This window comes from Hakea prostrata, chromosome 10 (genome assembly GCF_041222555.1).
Source record: "Hakea prostrata isolate BN-2017 chromosome 10, UWA_Hpros_2, whole genome shotgun sequence".
Taxonomy (NCBI): domain Eukaryota; kingdom Viridiplantae; phylum Streptophyta; class Magnoliopsida; order Proteales; family Proteaceae; genus Hakea; species Hakea prostrata.
This window is the reverse complement of record NC_142609.1, coordinates 42,697,046-42,713,473: the sequence shown is the minus strand read 5'-3', so window position 1 is coordinate 42,713,473 and position 16,428 is coordinate 42,697,046. Positions and strand designations below refer to the sequence as shown.

Below are 16,428 nucleotides of genomic sequence, written 5' to 3'. Positions count from 1 at the left end.
TTTCTTCTCCATAATTGTACATACATCCCAACAAGCTAAGAATCAAATCTTTCTTCATTATCATACAAAAGATTGACTCTCAAATAGCAACATGTAACAGACTAACAGTTTTTAGATCAAACAACTGTGATCTTTCTACTTTTAATTAGATGATGAAGATATGAGACTTAAATTGATGGAAATTAATATCAAACGTGACTAGTGGTTGAAACTTGAAACCCTCCAAGTGGGTGTGTTCACAGCAATTGCATGACTATCTTGTATTTTTGTTTTAAAACAGAGAAGCAAGCAGATCCTTTTGAGATTGGGTTTGGTTCTTCTTTTGTTGTAGAAAAATTTTCAATCATCAAAAGAGTATCACATGTTTGGTTGGGTATTTCCCAAAAGAGAACAATTTTAATTTATGAAGTGGTTGTACAAAGGCAATCATTAAGGCAAAATAGTTGAACTTTGCCCTATTTATACATTCTCATTGGTCCCACATTGATGCAAAAATTTATAGAATTTTATAAAACCCATCTTTTCCATAGATTAAAATATAACAATTTTTTTTAAAATAGAAAGAGAGAGGAGAAAGGACGGTTCCTTCAAAATGATATGAATCACTTTGCAAGTTCTCTTCCTATGCCTTTATTCTTCCTTGAAGTTAGCTCTAACATGTTTTTTTTTTTTTTGAATTTTTATTGTGAGTTTATTTATTATTTATTTTTTTTATTTAAAGTGTTTATTTAATTATATTGCTGCTTTTTGGTTGCCAACCTTTACGGCTTGCCCGACTAATCCGGTGCGACTAATCTTATAGTTAGGCTCAAGAAATTTTTTGACCAGGTTCGATCTTGACAGTGCACCCATACCGGGTCTCTTGACTTTTACTCATGAAGTATCGACATTTGTCAGCTAACCTAACCCGGCAACCCCTTAATATTTTCTTTCATATTTTTATGATAATAATATTGACACTGATGTATGAAAAAAGAGTAGATCAAAAATATAAGATTGAAAAAGCGAATTGAGGGCAAAAATAAATTGAAAGTGAATTACTCTTAGGGGTTTATAAGCTGAAGACCTAATATTGTATATTATTTGTAATTAAATTAACAAATAAGTGATTAAAATGTTATTGTGTAATCTTGTAAATTTTCAAATAATATTAAAAAGTTTTCTCTCTTTTCCTTCTTTTGAATGTGTTTGGTTTCAGTGCTGCGCAATTAATGTGCAGCAGTTGTGAACAGTCATGATCAATCATGGACCACCCGTTTTTTGTTTTGTTTTCTTTTTTTCCTTTTTTTTTTTGGGGGGGGGCTTCAGTAGGTATAGTTCAAAAATAATAATAAAATAAAATGGGTGGTCAAAATCGAATCTCAACTACTATTGTAAATCTTGACCGTAGGCAGCTTAATGTTGCGCATTAATTGCACAACACTGAAGGATAACCCCTCTTGAATCCTTCAAACAAATCAAGATAGCTAGCTATTGCTTGTAACTGTTTCATGAAAGCGAAGATGTAGGGAGTGAAAAACCTGGGAGTCAACAACCAGTTTTGTACTTCTATATAATCTATAAATAAAAATTTACTTGCACATTCAACTTATAATGGGTATTTTGAACAAATAGACAAGTTCTGACCTTCCCCAAATTTTACTAAACTAGGGAAGTTTGTGCATTTGATATGATTTTTAAGGAGTTTTACATTCCCCTGATATGAGGATCATCTGAGCTAGTTTCTATACACCTCAATTATATCTTCAAAAGACTTTATATGTATAATCTAAATATATGCAAAATTTCATGACTAGGCCCAAAGAGATTAGAACTCTCAATAGAATAGATAAAAAAAAAAATTTGGGTAGAAAATTGCTCTATTCATTTAGAGGCGAAACAAGATGATGACCATTTATGCTCTTTAGGACCACTGAAGTTCCTTTTCCCTTTTGTTCAAGAGACTCCTCTTCCTATTGTTATAGATTTATACGAGACCTTTTAGTTATTTTTCATAATGACGTAAACTTAGGAAGTCGTGTCATTGATTTCTTTGGCAATGTGGCCTGATTTCATTCCTTGGCTTTATGATTTATGTATAAATAGAGTTTCAGACAGCTCTTATATATATAATAAAACTATTTACCAAAAGAGGAATTTTTTTTGGTCTAAAGGTGATTGAAAAGTAATTTAATTGAAAGTGGAATGAGTGCTCCATTTCATTATTAATTTGATGCACTGATTTTTCTGTGGATGAAAAGTTCTGAAAAGTATAATATGAAAGATGCAAAGAAGTTGTATGGTGTTAAAGTTTCAGATCATCAACTATTTATATATTTTGATGGTCAGCATTGAATAGTCAAGAAGAAGCAAAGCATATGCACAGAATTTAAAGTTGATCAGAACTGAAGAATGCTTCTCCCATGAATTCAAATAGGAGTCTGGATCAGTTACCCGTCGAAGGGAGCAACGACTTTACCACCATAAAGGCATAAATACAGGGGGACCCAGGGATTGGGTGATGGGAAATTTTTTTTATTTTATTATTTTTGACTTGTAGGTCCCACATGATTTATGGTGGTAAAGCAGTCGGGCTGATGGGGTGATGATCCGGATTCATTCAAGTAGATGGTTTAGATAAACCTGATAATGGAGTCAACTCTATCTTGAGTCCTTGACATGTGGAGTTGGGCCGGCCCAGTTGGGGCTAGAAGAACCATGACAACCACTTTTTTTTTTTCCAAAACCCATATTCTGTGGGGCCCATTCAAATACCCATTTAAGGTAAGATTTAGAAGATTTTTATTTTTTTTTTTTTAATTTTAATCTTTGAATGTGATTGATGGACAAGTGTTCTTCATCTAGAGGGAAATGAATGATCTATTTCCTTGTTAGAATTGAGATTTCATGAGAACTCTGTCAATGTTCTGTTGCATCTCCGCAGTCTAGATTTAATGGTCTACGACTCACACATCAACATCCCCTCCCTCCACTTGAGATGCACCCGAGATGCTATAGCAATCTCGTGAGCAGACTCATTTGTGTTATAATTTTGTTACTAGATATAATGCTAGGCTCGGAAGGGGAGGGAGAGGGACGCGATACGGTTAAAATTAGGGGTGTAAATGGATAGGATTCGGATTGGATAGTGGTAATACTATATCCGCATCCTATTATATTTGGACGGATTAATTCGGATAATATCCTATCAGTTTTCGGACGGATTCAGTCAAATTCGGATGATATTTATTTTTTCTTCTTCAATTACTAATCAACTAGATAAAAACTAATATATCCGATCATACATGATTTTTTTGGGGGTAATTATCCAAATGTAATACTTAATATTATACATGCATCTTTGAAACTTAGGTGTTTTAGTGCCATTACGCTGTCTTCAAATCGCAGCGTAAAACATTTTTTTTTATTCAAAATTTCATTGGATCAATTTACGCGTATCTCAATTATATTTTAAGTACAATTTTTATATATAATTTAAAGATATGATGAGATTTGACCCTAACCACAAAAAAATTCAAATTCACCCTCATATACTATGAGACATTAGTTTTTTGCCAACTAAACCAACCTCGGTTAACACAACAAAAGACTTGTTATAAGCAATGATTGATACACATTCAATTCACCATTCTCTTCTTTTTATTTTTTATATTTTTTTGGGGGTGGGGGGTTTAAATTGCACCATAATTGGAAAGGGAAGACAAAAAATCATGGACTAGGTCACAAAGTTCTAAAATCCATGAAGATTAGTGAAGGTGGGAAACCAAATCGGATTTGAATTTTGTTCATGCATATCAAGATAAAGCGTTTAGGGTAAAATGACATTTAATATGGCTATAAATAGGATAGGTCATAGGGGCAAAAGACATAAATATTCAAACTAACGGCATCATTTGGGATGGCTAATTTAGTATCTTTATTTATAAATGGAAATTTATTCAAAGTTCCCATTTTCTTCGTTAAAGGTGGGCTAATGATATGGGCCAATACATACCATCCTTAGGATCTAATTTAGTATTTTTATTTATAAATGGAAATTTATTCAGTCCATTTCTGAACAATCGACCATCATCTTTGTAAATGTGTTGAAATTTATTTATAAGTCGCATCAAAGAGTTGTGATTAAATTTTTTTAAAAATGATGCGACTTGTAAATAGATTTCAATCTTTTGTCATACATCTATAAAGTTGTCAGAAATGAACATGATATTAGTCCCTTTAAATGTTTCTACTATTTGCATTAGTAAAATAAAGAATAATTCTATTGCTCACACAAAAATAAAAAATAAAAGAGGGGCTTTCACTTGTAATTGATTTCTTCTAAAAAAAAATCAATTAATTGCCCAACTCTCTAGCGGTAAGATTCAGATCCAATTTTCACCCAAAAAAAAAAAAAAAAATTCAGGTCCAATTTCCAATTTAGTATTCCTTCTGGATAATTGCTTGTTTCATTGGAATGAGAAATAAATATACTCTCTTTGTTTTTTTTTCTTCTTTTGATACGAATATACCCTCTTTGTTAGTTTATGTGATCTTGACGCCCAACGACGTGAAAGGGAGAATTACAACAAATGATTGTGTAACGGCCGCCAACATCACCACCAACCCATCCATGGAGGAGGACAACAAGAACCCACTTTAAAATCCTTCTTGTTATCAACTGTACCCTCTCTCCAACGATCAGTTTTCCCTAGTCAATGATCGTTACTTCTGGGTTTGGTTGAGGACCAAGCAGGTCCAAGTCTTCGTCTATCATAATTTTCTATGGCGTGATTCTCCTCCACCTACTCGCACATTGTCTTTATTTCCAATTTTATGTTTTCATTCAATTGTTTAATTATTCCTGCAGAGGCTCAACAAGGGTCAAACTCATTTGTTATTCATGGAAACAAAAATATCCCAAATATCATAAATTCATACCAACGTACAGTCAGAGATTCTGCATAGAAATAAATCCCAAGAGAGGGAGAGAGTTGGGTGGATATCTTCTCTGATCTTGCCGGCGATGTCTGAGATTGTCAAAGTAGCTTTGGGACGATACCTCTTGCAACTTCAATCCAATCCTCTCAGGACTAAGGTATGTTTCAAATCTTGGGCTTCTCAAAATTGTTCCTATTCGTTTCTCCGATCAAAGCTTTTATGTATAAGCTTGCTTCTGGATTTTAGGGAGATGGGCTTTTGGTTTTGATCTTTGACTGTTGTTCCTTCCTCTCTTCTCCCCCCGCTTCATGCTTATTTTACAAATTTTTTGGTGGGTTCAGGCGATTACATCCGGGTGTTTAGCAGGTTGTAGTGATGCTATAGCGCAAAAGATTTCTGGGGCTAAAAAGCTCCAGTTGAGAAGACTGCTTCTCATTATGGTAAGTCTATCTAATTTGTTTTACTTTATCGATGTTGAAATTTTAGAATTTGGGGATCTGATGTTTGTTATTGTTTTTTTTTCTTTTTCTTATGGGTATTACCCCAATGTTAGTAAATTTTATATATTCATCTGGATTAGCTCCCTGTTACCATTTTTAGTTGTTTAATTTGATGTTTGCTATGCAGCTTTATGGCCTTGTTTACGCCGGTCCACTTGGGCACTTCTTCCATAAGCTAATGGAAAAAATTTTCAAAGGGAAAAAGGGCAATAAAACTACTGCTCAGAAGGTGTGCTTGGTTGTGTAACTTGAATTTAGCCTTTGGTATTGTACTTCAGTCTTCACTTTTCCCAATTCATAGTTTGTTATATGGCTGAGACTTGTGCAAAATTTTCCTTCCTTCAGGTGCTGCTCGAACAGGTTACTATTTCCCCTTGGAACAACTTCCTTTTCATGGCGTATTATGGTCTGGTGGTTGAAGGTATTTGCATTTGTTTGACCTTTGTGTTCAACTGCTTTTCATTTCATTTCATTTCCTGTTTTCAAGGATAACGTTTTATTTTTAAATTTCACATACCCCCTTGTTTTAATTATGGAGTTGTAGCTGAAGTACTTACCCATGTTGTTCTGTAATGAGAATAGGCTTAGTGAATTTCCATGCCCATATTGAAGTGATTGATCCAAAGATTTCCTCAGTTGGCAACCTATTTTAGTTTCATAATTTAAGACCATCATTGTTGCTACAAAGGTGTCTTCCTAGTTAGACATCTTCCATCAGAGAATAGCCTTACACTCATCGTTCATTTGATTTTCCTCCTGTGTGTTATTTTTGAAAATGGGTTGTTTTGAGCTCTCCCCACAAGTTAGTTTATCTATGAATTTGGCAAAGAGCCAATATGAAACATTCAGGGAAAAAGTTTAGCATATTATATGGCAGAACAACTGTATAAAATTTGCTCGTTCAGCGGCATCTCTAAGCAGATCAACTGTGAAAATTAGCATATCAACCAATGCTGAAGGATCATGGGTGAATCCTCCGCAATAGTTGATGCAGTATCACTTCACTGGTTGCAAGAGCATCCTAGGCTTTGGAATCTCAAACCTGAAAAGAAACAGTCTGATGGGTTCTAGGTCCAACAAGGATTGGAATTAGTTAGTTTTACTTATTTAGTATTATATTTGCTTTGGATTACCCATGTAGGAACAAGTTGAGTTAGAGTTGCACTTTATCTTTCAGTTTCATAGTTCAACTAGGATATGTGTTATTTTTCTTTGAAACATGTTTTTAACCCAGCAACAGACAGATTTTTTTTAAAGAATTTTAGTTTTCCCATTGGGTGTGTGTGATTTTGTTGCTTGCTCCCCTCCCCTGCAGTTTCCCCTCCTTACGGGCCTGCCACCACTTGATATGGCTTAGTGTTGATTTTTAATGACTGGATGTGGCTTAATGTTGATTTTTGAAGACTGGATGTGGCTTAATGTTGATTTTTGAAGACTTGGTATGGCTAAAGTTTGATTTCAGATGATATAAGGTCTATACATGATGTTTGAAAGAGGGGAAATAAATAAATGACACTTGTGTATTGCCTAGGCAGGTGCATGGTCACCTAAGCACATAGGATCCCTTCACCACCTTGACAACTATGCCTATGGCACATGTGCATTTTCATCGAGAAGGATCTGATGAACTGGGAAATTGTCTGGATTGTGTTCTACTCATTTTCCATTACGCCAATTTGTTCTACTAATCTGGCTTTCTGTTCTTTTGAAATGATTCCATTATGCACTGTTGCCCTGGTAAACATTATTACAGCTTACAGAATTCCAACTTTTAAGTTCTTATTTCCTCTTGTAGTTAATGGGGCATGTGTGAAAGAATGGTAAATCTTTCCTGCATCGAATTTCTTCTCTTTACCACCCTATTCTGGCCAGCTTTCTCTTGTAACACTTTATTAGGACTTTTATGGCCTCACCATGTGTATGTTTTCTTTCTCTCCATTTTTTTTTTGTTTATAAGCATTTTGCAACATATTTACAGCATCATGGAGGTTTTGGTTGCTATTGGGCTTCTGGTATTCACTAAAAGCTAGCAAAAGCTCATATCAGGTGCCGTGCATTGTACGAGTCATCTGAGATTGAGTTTGAGAATCTAGAGTTCCTGCTTCCCATCCCTGTTATTGGAAACCTTTGTCCCTTACGAATAAACTTTAAGCTTGATTGTCTGGAGAAATATCAGATCTATGAACTTTCCTAAGTAATTGTGATTAAAACCAGCCATGGAGATAATCTTGATCAAAGTAATATTAAGTTGGATGGTTTCTGGCAATATTCTTTTGGGAAAAGGCTTTTTGTGTTGGGATTTTCTTTGAATGGAGAAAAGGAATAGCTTACCAGTAGAATTTTGTTTATGTGCCCGCAATTCCTATTTGATAAGCACAAAGCCAAGCAACTAACAGGATTTCTGTGAAGTTGAACTTGGTTATTTGATCATACCCAAGTTACACTGACTAACATATGGTAGAAACCTAAACAGTTTTTAGATGAAAATTTGACTTCTTGTTATTTGTTGTTAATGTCCACTTTGCTTGTTTTTATATGGCAAAATAATATTGCTTGTTTTTAAGCAATAAATCTAGGACTAAGTGGATATTTAAATATTTGTTTCATCGATTTCTTCGATTTAAGGTTGCAGTTGCTAATATCAACATTGTTTCATCATGTAGGAAGGACATGGAATTTGGTCAGAAACAAGATCAAAAAGGATTGGCCAACTGTTCAATTGACAGCATACAGGGTATGGGTTTTGAACTAAATACTTGCACCCATTTTTTTCTTCTTTTTCCACTGAAAATTTCCTAGGATATGGAATTCATGAATGGCTAAAGATACTGAATCATCGTTCTGTACTTTTCAGTTTTGGCCTGTTGTATCCTGGGTGAACTATCAGTATATGCCACTGCAATTGCGTGTTCTGTTCCAGAGCTTTTTTGCTGCATGCTGGTACTTTTCATTCCTTTCTTTGTGTCTTTTCCACTCTTTGGTGGTTTCTATTGTACAATTATTTATGTTTGTATAAACCACATATTCCAGCTAGTTTGCAATCACCGAAGTCTTATATGCACCAAAAAATGTCTGGGAGAAGTTTTTATTTATTTATTTATTTTTATGTAGGGGAGGAGTTCCTCCAAACAGTGTAAGAAAGAATCTGCATGTTTAGAAATGTTATCATCCATTTGGGGCCTGATGGAACCCACATGGTTAGCATAGAAGAGTTTTTCAGCATCGAGTCCACTATTACACGTGAGTAGGGTATATATAGACACACATATACTCATGCTGAAGCTACTGAAGAATAGCTAGAACAGAAGAGATCCAAATCCTCATTTTAGCTGATGGGGTTGTAGTTACCTTGCTGTTGAGACTTTAGATATCCCATTGCACTTCTCCAAAGGGAAGAGACAAATCAGGGTATTGTCGGAAAATGTTGACCAGTTCCCTCATTATGGAAAACTATTATGGTAATTAATTATCTTGGCTTTTTTCTCCTTCCATCTCACTGGTAGAAATAAGATTCACAAACCATCAGAATTAGTTCAAGACAAATTATGCACAAGATTTTATTGTTGTATTACACAAAATAGAAGTCAGAATCACTTTTTCTCTTTTTCAAAAGAAAAATTATAACTCGTGCTCCTTTCCAGAAGTGTAAAACAACTCGACATTCACATGCAACTGTCTCTGTTATTCTCATGGATAAAAAACAATTAAACCAGACTTGAGAGGGTTCATCTTGCCATTTTTATCACCACTAAATTTTAAAACATAGTGCAGCTTATTGCCATCTAATAGATTTGGAACTCTAGAGTTGAGACATGAAGGAAAAAGGGAACAAACATTGGATTGTTGTTGTGGTGGCTATACTTTGATGAGAGTTTACTCCTTTCACCCCACTCCAGCAACCCCTCTCCCCAACCACCCCCACACCGTAAATCTGTTTTTCTCCTCCCCAACCCAACAGAAAAAACATAAAAGAGGGAAATGTGGAGGATAAGTAAACATTTCAGGAGCGGGAGTATGAAAGGAAATCCTTTCATCATAGGCATGTTCAATAAATCCCTGTCCTACCCCAACTTTTTGAATACTCCATTTACAAATTATCATAGTGAAGACTTAGTCCCAATAGAAGGTTTGGTGCCAGAAAGTACTGTTGCCAATTCTCAGAGCAATCTACTTAAAAAATGACATGCACTTTTATTAAATTTCTCGCACTGAGGGTTGATTTCTCGCACTGAGGGTTGATTTGAAAGTCATAAGTGGTAGAATCCATTCTCAACTCATGTAGTGTGGCTTGGGACTGTAAATATGCCATTGCAATATTGCATTCTCATTCCTTTTGTTCTCTTGTAATGTAGCTGCTTTTAGTGCACATTGGTACTGTACTTGTCTGAACTGATACTGACCTTATTTCTTTTCCCTTGAAAACACAGGGCTGTGTTTCTGAATCTAAAAGCAAGATCCAGTGCCACTAAAAAGGAGTAAAGAGGAAGCCTGTTTCAGTTTTCAGATCTTTTAGCTAGAAAATATTCCCAAATATGTATTTGTTTCTGCTCTTTTAGTCCATTTTGCATTTTCCCCTTGTCTGATTGTTGTAATACAAAATTGGCTTGATTACTAGCATGAAAGAAAAGTTCCCTATCCATCTGACTACTTTTTGGTGGAGTTCTTTGTTAACGATGGTGCACTGAGTACTGTTACAAAACTTAACCGTTCCGATCAGATGCCATAGACCTGAATTTGCTGGATGTATGAAGAGAGACCATTATATCTTGTGATCTGGATTCTGTGACTAGGAACTATATACAGCAAATCAATCCCTCCCTTTTGGTCAGCAAAAAAATCTCTATGGGGATCAGGTTCCTGCTGTCACAGTGTTTATCGTTCTACCCAAAGTGACATCCTCTGATGAATATCAGTTCTCAATTTGCAGAAACCTTTCTGAATCCATAATTGCTTCTCATAAGCTTCATGTGCAGTGTTCTGTAAGATGCAAGTTCAATCGATTGAAAGACCTGAATTTGCCAATTCTGTCCAGAATAGAAGACTGGGCATCATGCTAAAGCTCTTTAGGGTTTCATTTGATGAGGTTACCGGTTAATGCTGAAATCAGCGGGATTCATTGTTTGGTGTTTGAAGCAGGAAGCGTTCTTCGGTATCTAAACAGGCCTGTCTGGCCTTACAGATTCACGGTCAAGGTTTGGTTCCGGCGAGCATATTTGGGTTAGCATCAATGATTTTAAGAAACACAAACCAATCCAAACTTTTTTGCAGCCCTAGGGAGGTGGATTACTCCATCATGCATGGCTCCTATATGGGTGCAACAAGCATACAAGAGGAATTGAGCGAGGTTGAAACTTTTTCATTTCACCAAGGATATCATAGTTATTCCCATGTTTAAGCACGACATCTTTCCACTACTCATTTAGGAGGATGGCGCATCTCTGAGCACATCTCTTAGCACTAAGTAAGTGAATAAGAGATGAACCTTCTTCCTGATTGAGTGATAGAATATTATAAAGAGAGCACAATCCTCTACCTACAAAGGTAGCAGATCCCAACTCCGCTTTAAATATCAATCGTGCTTCCTACTAAAGAAAGTCAAAAGTAAAACATGCTTCTCATTTTGCTGGTGTATCTTAAGGAAAGAACTTTATAGATACCTTAAAGAAAATGAACAAGGCACTAGAACCCCAAATCTACAATCGTATGGAATATCATCTATCACAAATACACATTACATTTTGAAATCTCACGAGGAATCTATACTTCTACATTGACTTATGAGTTATGATGCCTATTTTATCCTCTTGAACGGGTATGCATCTTATCTATGCTTATAGTACGAGACCACATATCCTCTACATCAGGGCAAGGCATCTGGGCAAAGTGTCCATCTGCGCATTTGGTTGCTAAATGCCCTACCCATGGTACCCGGGAGTACTGGCAACCAACCTAGGTACCACGGACAGGGCATTCAGTGGTGGATGCATGGACAAATGCCCTTCCTGGATGCAGAAGATATGGACTCATAGTACAAAGCTTGTTTTGCTTGCTGGTTATCCTTCTTCTTTCATAGTTCCTAGTCTATGTTATTGGTCTTTATCAAAAAAACAAAAAAAAAAAGTCTATGGTATTGGGATTATATCAGATATAAAATTTAATCTTGACCATTCAAACAAAAAATTTCTTTCACTTCAGATAGAAAAAACCCAGATTTGAACCCGAGTTGAATTGAATCAGATTCCATAAACCGTGAACCATTCCATATCTGGTTGTGAAGGAAAAGTTAAAGAGAACGAAGCAGAGAAGAAAAGACGAAACTTCCCTGCAACTCTGGTTCGTCGTCTTTCCTACTGCGATGATCCACTCGAGAAGTCAGTCGAAGGGGAAAGTCTGACCAAGTGTCCCTGCAACTCTCGTTTGTCGTCCATTCGGATTCCATCTGCCAGCAACTCATAGGTTAGGGTTTTTCTCTTTTTTCATTTCAAGTTTCTGATTCAATCTACCATTTTTGTTCTTTTCTCCCCTGTTCTTGGACCATTCTGATCATGTTATTCTGCAAATGCCTTTGGTTGGTTAACACAATGTTCTTTGAACTAATTACTCAAAAAAACTGATGATGCATTGTGTGAAATAGATGAGACTTATCCTTAATGCTATAAGTCAGAATGTAGCTGATTATGCATGACAATTGGGCTCTGGCATGAATGCTCAAGGCATTTTCTCCGAAGTGTATTATTTTGTGTTCCTTCATATTGAAGGATTGCTTGGTTTTTGTTGCAAACGAGCTGGTTTAGCTTCAAAACCTGATTTGGTGCCAGGGACTTTTTTTTCTTTTAGACATGTGTTGCAAGAACCAGACTTGACCCCGAGTTGTCTACAATTACTTGATCATGTGAAGGGAAATTTTCCTTGGAATTTAATTCTAAATATAACTCCGTACTGTGTTTGCTTAAACTCATTCCAGTTGTTTCTTGGATTTATCAAATCGATGAAGTCTTATATGAAAATTTTAGCTGTCCATGTTTTGTCCTTTTCGTATGTTTAAAAATATCCTTTTTTTTTAAACAATAGTTAAAATTAACTTCTGTATGTGTGCTACTAGCTTTCAGATGAATCATCATATTAATCCAAAATTTGTCTCACATTTTAAAATTATTTCTTTGTAGTAAGTTGTTACAATTGGTCAGATATGGACGATGTAGCGGTATCACCAGTTGAGAATTGTGATCATAATGAAGATGAGCCACGAATTGGTATGAAGTTCAAGTCAGTTGATGAAGCTTATGACTTTTACAACCGATATGGGCAAACTGTTGGTTTTAGTGTGAGGAAAGACACTCAACATAGGAGCCAAAAAGATAAGACAATCATTGTGCAGAGGCGATATACATGTAGTAAAGCAGGATTTCGGAGGGATATTAGAGATAAAATGACAAAGGAGCCTCGTCCAGATACTGGAACTTTTTTTATCAAAACAGAAACTAGAACTGGCTGTCCAGCAAAAATGTGCATATCAAGACTGGATGATGGACAGTATGAATGTCGTGATTTTATTGAACATCACAACCATTTTCTTCACACTAAAGAGACTGCTCATTTGATGCGCTCTCAACGTAGAATTTTTAACAGCCAAGCTAATGAATTGAAAGCGGTTGGTAAAGAAGACCTCGACACCAAGCAAGATCTTCTGTATGTCCTTCCAACCAAACGTCAGCGTCATTTAGCTTATGGTGAAGCTGGAAGTTTGTTAGCCTATTTTGAAAGTCAGAGAAGACTTGACCCAACTTTTATATATTCCATGCAATTGGATAATGAAGGACGGATCACAAACGTATTTTGGGCTGACTTCAAGATGATAATTGATTATGGGTTGTTTGGTGATGTTGTAATATTTGATACTACTTTTTGCACCAACAAAGAATATAGGCCTTTTGGGCGTTTTCATGGGATTCAACCATCATAGGGGTACAATCATATTTGGAGCTGCTTTGTTTTATGATGAGACGATTGAGTCTTTCAAATGGTTATTTGGAAAATTTTTGGAAACCAATGGCCAAAAGAAACCTAAGACCATTTTTACTGATCAGAATGTTGCAATGGCAATGGCAATAGCTGAAGTTTTACCTGATACAAGACACGGATTGTGCAATTGGCATATTATGCAAAATGGGATAAAACATCTTGGAAATCTGATGAAGCAAGGGTCAACATTTCTCAAAGATGTGACTAAATGCATATATGAGTATGAAGATGTTGAGGAGTTTGAGAATGCTTGGAAAAGTTTGAGAAATGATTACCAAATTGATAATATCTTGTGGTTGGATGAAATGTATGGGATCAAAGAAACATGGGCACATTGCTATATGAAATATGCTTTTGCATTAGATGTGAGGAGCTCAAAACTTAGTGAAAGCATTAATAGTGATTTGAAAGATGATTTGAAACTCAACAATGAGCTTCTACGATTTCTTAGTCATTTTGAGCAGGTTGTGAAGGATAAACGTGCTAATGAACTAAAAGATGAGTTTGATGCTAGAAATACACTTCCCATGAGTTCACATTCAAAGATACCAATGTTGAGACAAGCTTGTAAAATTTATACTCCTTATATACTTGAGCATTTTCTAAAGGAGTATGAGTTGATGTGTGCTTGTGTTTTTAAAAGTCAAAATACAAATGGTTTATATGGTGAGTATGTGGTCTCGTTGGTAGATGAGCAAGGGGACTATATAGGAGGGGAATCCAAAGTCTTGTATAACCCATCTGACCAAACTGTAACATGTAGTTGTAGAAAATTTGAGATCTTTGGCATCCTTTGTGGCCATGCTTTGAAAGTGTTAGATTTCCTTCAAATCAAGTGCATTCCTGATAAATATATTTTAATGAGATGGACAAGGACAGCAAGAAGTTTGTCAATGGATGACAAAAAAGGAAAGGAAGTAAATCAAGTAGATGGCCAATTAAATCGCATACAACGATATGATATCCTTCGGCCCAAATTTCTGAAGCTTATTCACCAAGCTTGTAAATCAGAAGATGGTTATAAGCTTGCTTGCAGTAATGCTGATATGCTATTTAAACAATTGGTAGAGTTGGATGTTGAGGAATCTGATCAAGATGTTTCAAGTAGATCCATTGAAGCATATGAATCTCCAGTGCTCAAAAAGAATGAAGGTAAGAAAGGTGGATCAAAAAGGCATAAGCCTTTCCAAGATGGAATTGGAAACAAGAAGAATAATAGTAACAAAACAATGGAAGGCGACAACTCTATTGACGTAAGATCATCTGGATTACCATCTTCTATGAGCACATGGGATTTCCATGATGGATATGAAGATATGGGACAGTCTGATTTCATGTCACCATTACAGGTATAATCCAATAAACTTACTTAGGCTTAATATTACAAAAAAGTTTTCTAGAATTGCAATAATGTTCTCTTGTATTCGTTGTTGGATTGTACAGCAAAGAGGTACTTCACAAAGTTCAACATCTGGAGTAGTTCCCTCATAGGGTTTCAATCAGGTGAATCCATCTCAAGGTTTAACTTAAATGAATGTTTAGATTCACTTAAAACTATAGCTTATAATTTTATTTTAAATTTGAGATACCTAAACCATGTACATGAACCGAAACGAGTTGGGAGATTGATGAATTATTAAGGGGAATGCAAGACCATCCTTTGCCCTTTTTTTTTTTGGTTAGTAAGCCATTTGTACCATTAGTGGGTGTAGTTTTATTTGATTTGGCCATGACAACTGGAGTTGTCTAGGTTGGAAACTAGAGTTGGACGTGATATGCAATCCATGGCTTTTATTTGATGTTTTCCTTTTGTGTTTCATCCAGGTGTTTTGCTAATATGAGTATTTTTTAACTAATCTAATGCATATTTTTTAGGTGAATCCTTAGCTCAAGTGGAAGAGCAACTAGATGTTATCTAGGTGATGATGGTTCGTTCCCATCAGCATTCATTGTTTAGAGATGAGGTGGTCCTAACATGAATGATTGTTTAAAGACGAGCTGGTCTTCTTTTAACTTTTGTTTCCACTTATGAATGTGCTTGTATTGTATCTTGCCAAGTAGGGTTTTAATCCAGGCTATACACTGAAGATGAATGAGGACTAACTGCAACTAGGGAGAACTGAACTGTAACCTCTTACTCCCCCTCATCTCTATAGTATATTGTAAAGTAACATGTTTTATCATTCTGTCATGTTAATAGTTGCAGACACAATAACAAAAAGAGAAACAGTTGTTTGGTCTATGCTTCTGCTCTAAACTCCGATTACTAAAGCTTAGGTTTGTGCTTTTCATATGCATTGGATTTTCATTTTCCAAACATAGGGAACTAGTTCTAACCTTTAGAATAACAACCAAAACTCTGACCGTCTACTTATATTAGACAAGCTCATAATTTGGTGAATACGAAATTTTTACAGAGATGGAGCTCATTTAAGGGGGAACATAATGGTCTCAGTATCCAGCCAATACCCAAATAGTGCAATGCTTTTGATGCTGTTATCCATGTTTAATTTTTCTATGATTTTTGAATGTGAGCCATGCTTATACCCTTCTTCTGTTGCAGTCACCTTCTCTTGCTGTCACATGTGCACCAACATTGAATTGTGATATTCAAACTCTAGTCATTTGATTGTTGGTTTTTTTTTTTGGGGGGGGGGGGGGGGGGGCATCTAAAGTTTGATTGAGATCTGTGGGCACTGTGACAATATTGAGAACTTGGTTCTTGAGCAATTGGATTTCATTTTTTCTTTTATAATGTGATCGACCAAATTTTTTTTAAAGTGAAGTTGTTCCATAGCCATGGCTGCTTATTGTCGATGCTAGACATGCTGCTTATTTTCAATGCTGAAGTAACAGTAGCTCAAGTTCCATGGTCATGCTGCTTATCTTTGATGCTGAAGCAACAGTAGCTTAAGTTCCATAGACCTTGCTGCTTATTGTCGTGTTACCTTTCCAAAGCCAAATTAGCAAAATTCATTGTACTTAT

General features: G+C 35.7%; 2 protein-coding genes across 2 annotated transcripts; both read left to right on the top strand.

The window, feature by feature from the left end:
• Positions 1 to 4,559: 4,559 nt before the first annotated feature.
• LOC149003157 (peroxisomal membrane protein PMP22-like) lies at positions 4,560 to 10,364 on the top strand. The gene is made up of 8 exons (XM_089138062.1): positions 4,560 to 4,735; positions 4,850 to 5,077; positions 5,262 to 5,360; positions 5,548 to 5,649; positions 5,766 to 5,841; positions 8,084 to 8,154; positions 8,275 to 8,360; positions 9,848 to 10,364. Exons 2-8 carry the CDS (start codon positions 5,006 to 5,008, stop codon positions 9,897 to 9,899), a joined length of 558 nt encoding a protein of 185 aa, XP_088994188.1. The 5' UTR covers positions 4,560 to 4,735; positions 4,850 to 5,005; the 3' UTR covers positions 9,900 to 10,364.
• Positions 10,365 to 11,625: 1,261 nt separating this feature from the next.
• LOC149003156 (protein FAR1-RELATED SEQUENCE 5-like) lies at positions 11,626 to 16,079 on the top strand. The gene is given in 5 exon segments (XM_089138242.1): positions 11,626 to 11,876; positions 12,591 to 13,349; positions 13,351 to 14,791; positions 14,886 to 14,945; positions 15,318 to 16,079. Coding segments are annotated over 3 exon segments (2,229 nt in total). The 5' UTR covers positions 11,626 to 11,876; positions 12,591 to 12,609; the 3' UTR covers positions 14,934 to 14,945; positions 15,318 to 16,079.
• Positions 16,080 to 16,428: the final 349 nt, after the last annotated feature.

What these genes read in the sequence shown, in the direction of transcription:
- LOC149003157 (XM_089138062.1), top strand. Translation starts at nt 5,006, where the DNA reads ATGTCTGAGATTGTCAAAGTAGCTTTGGGACGATACCTCTTGCAACTT. An exon ending in TTATGGTCTGGTGGTTGAAG is followed by an intron (nt 5,842 to 8,083) that starts GTATTTGCATTT and finishes TTCATCATGTAG; the next exon opens with GAAGGACATGGAATTTGGTC. An exon ending in TTCAATTGACAGCATACAGG is followed by an intron (nt 8,155 to 8,274) that starts GTATGGGTTTTG and finishes TGTACTTTTCAG; the next exon opens with TTTTGGCCTGTTGTATCCTG.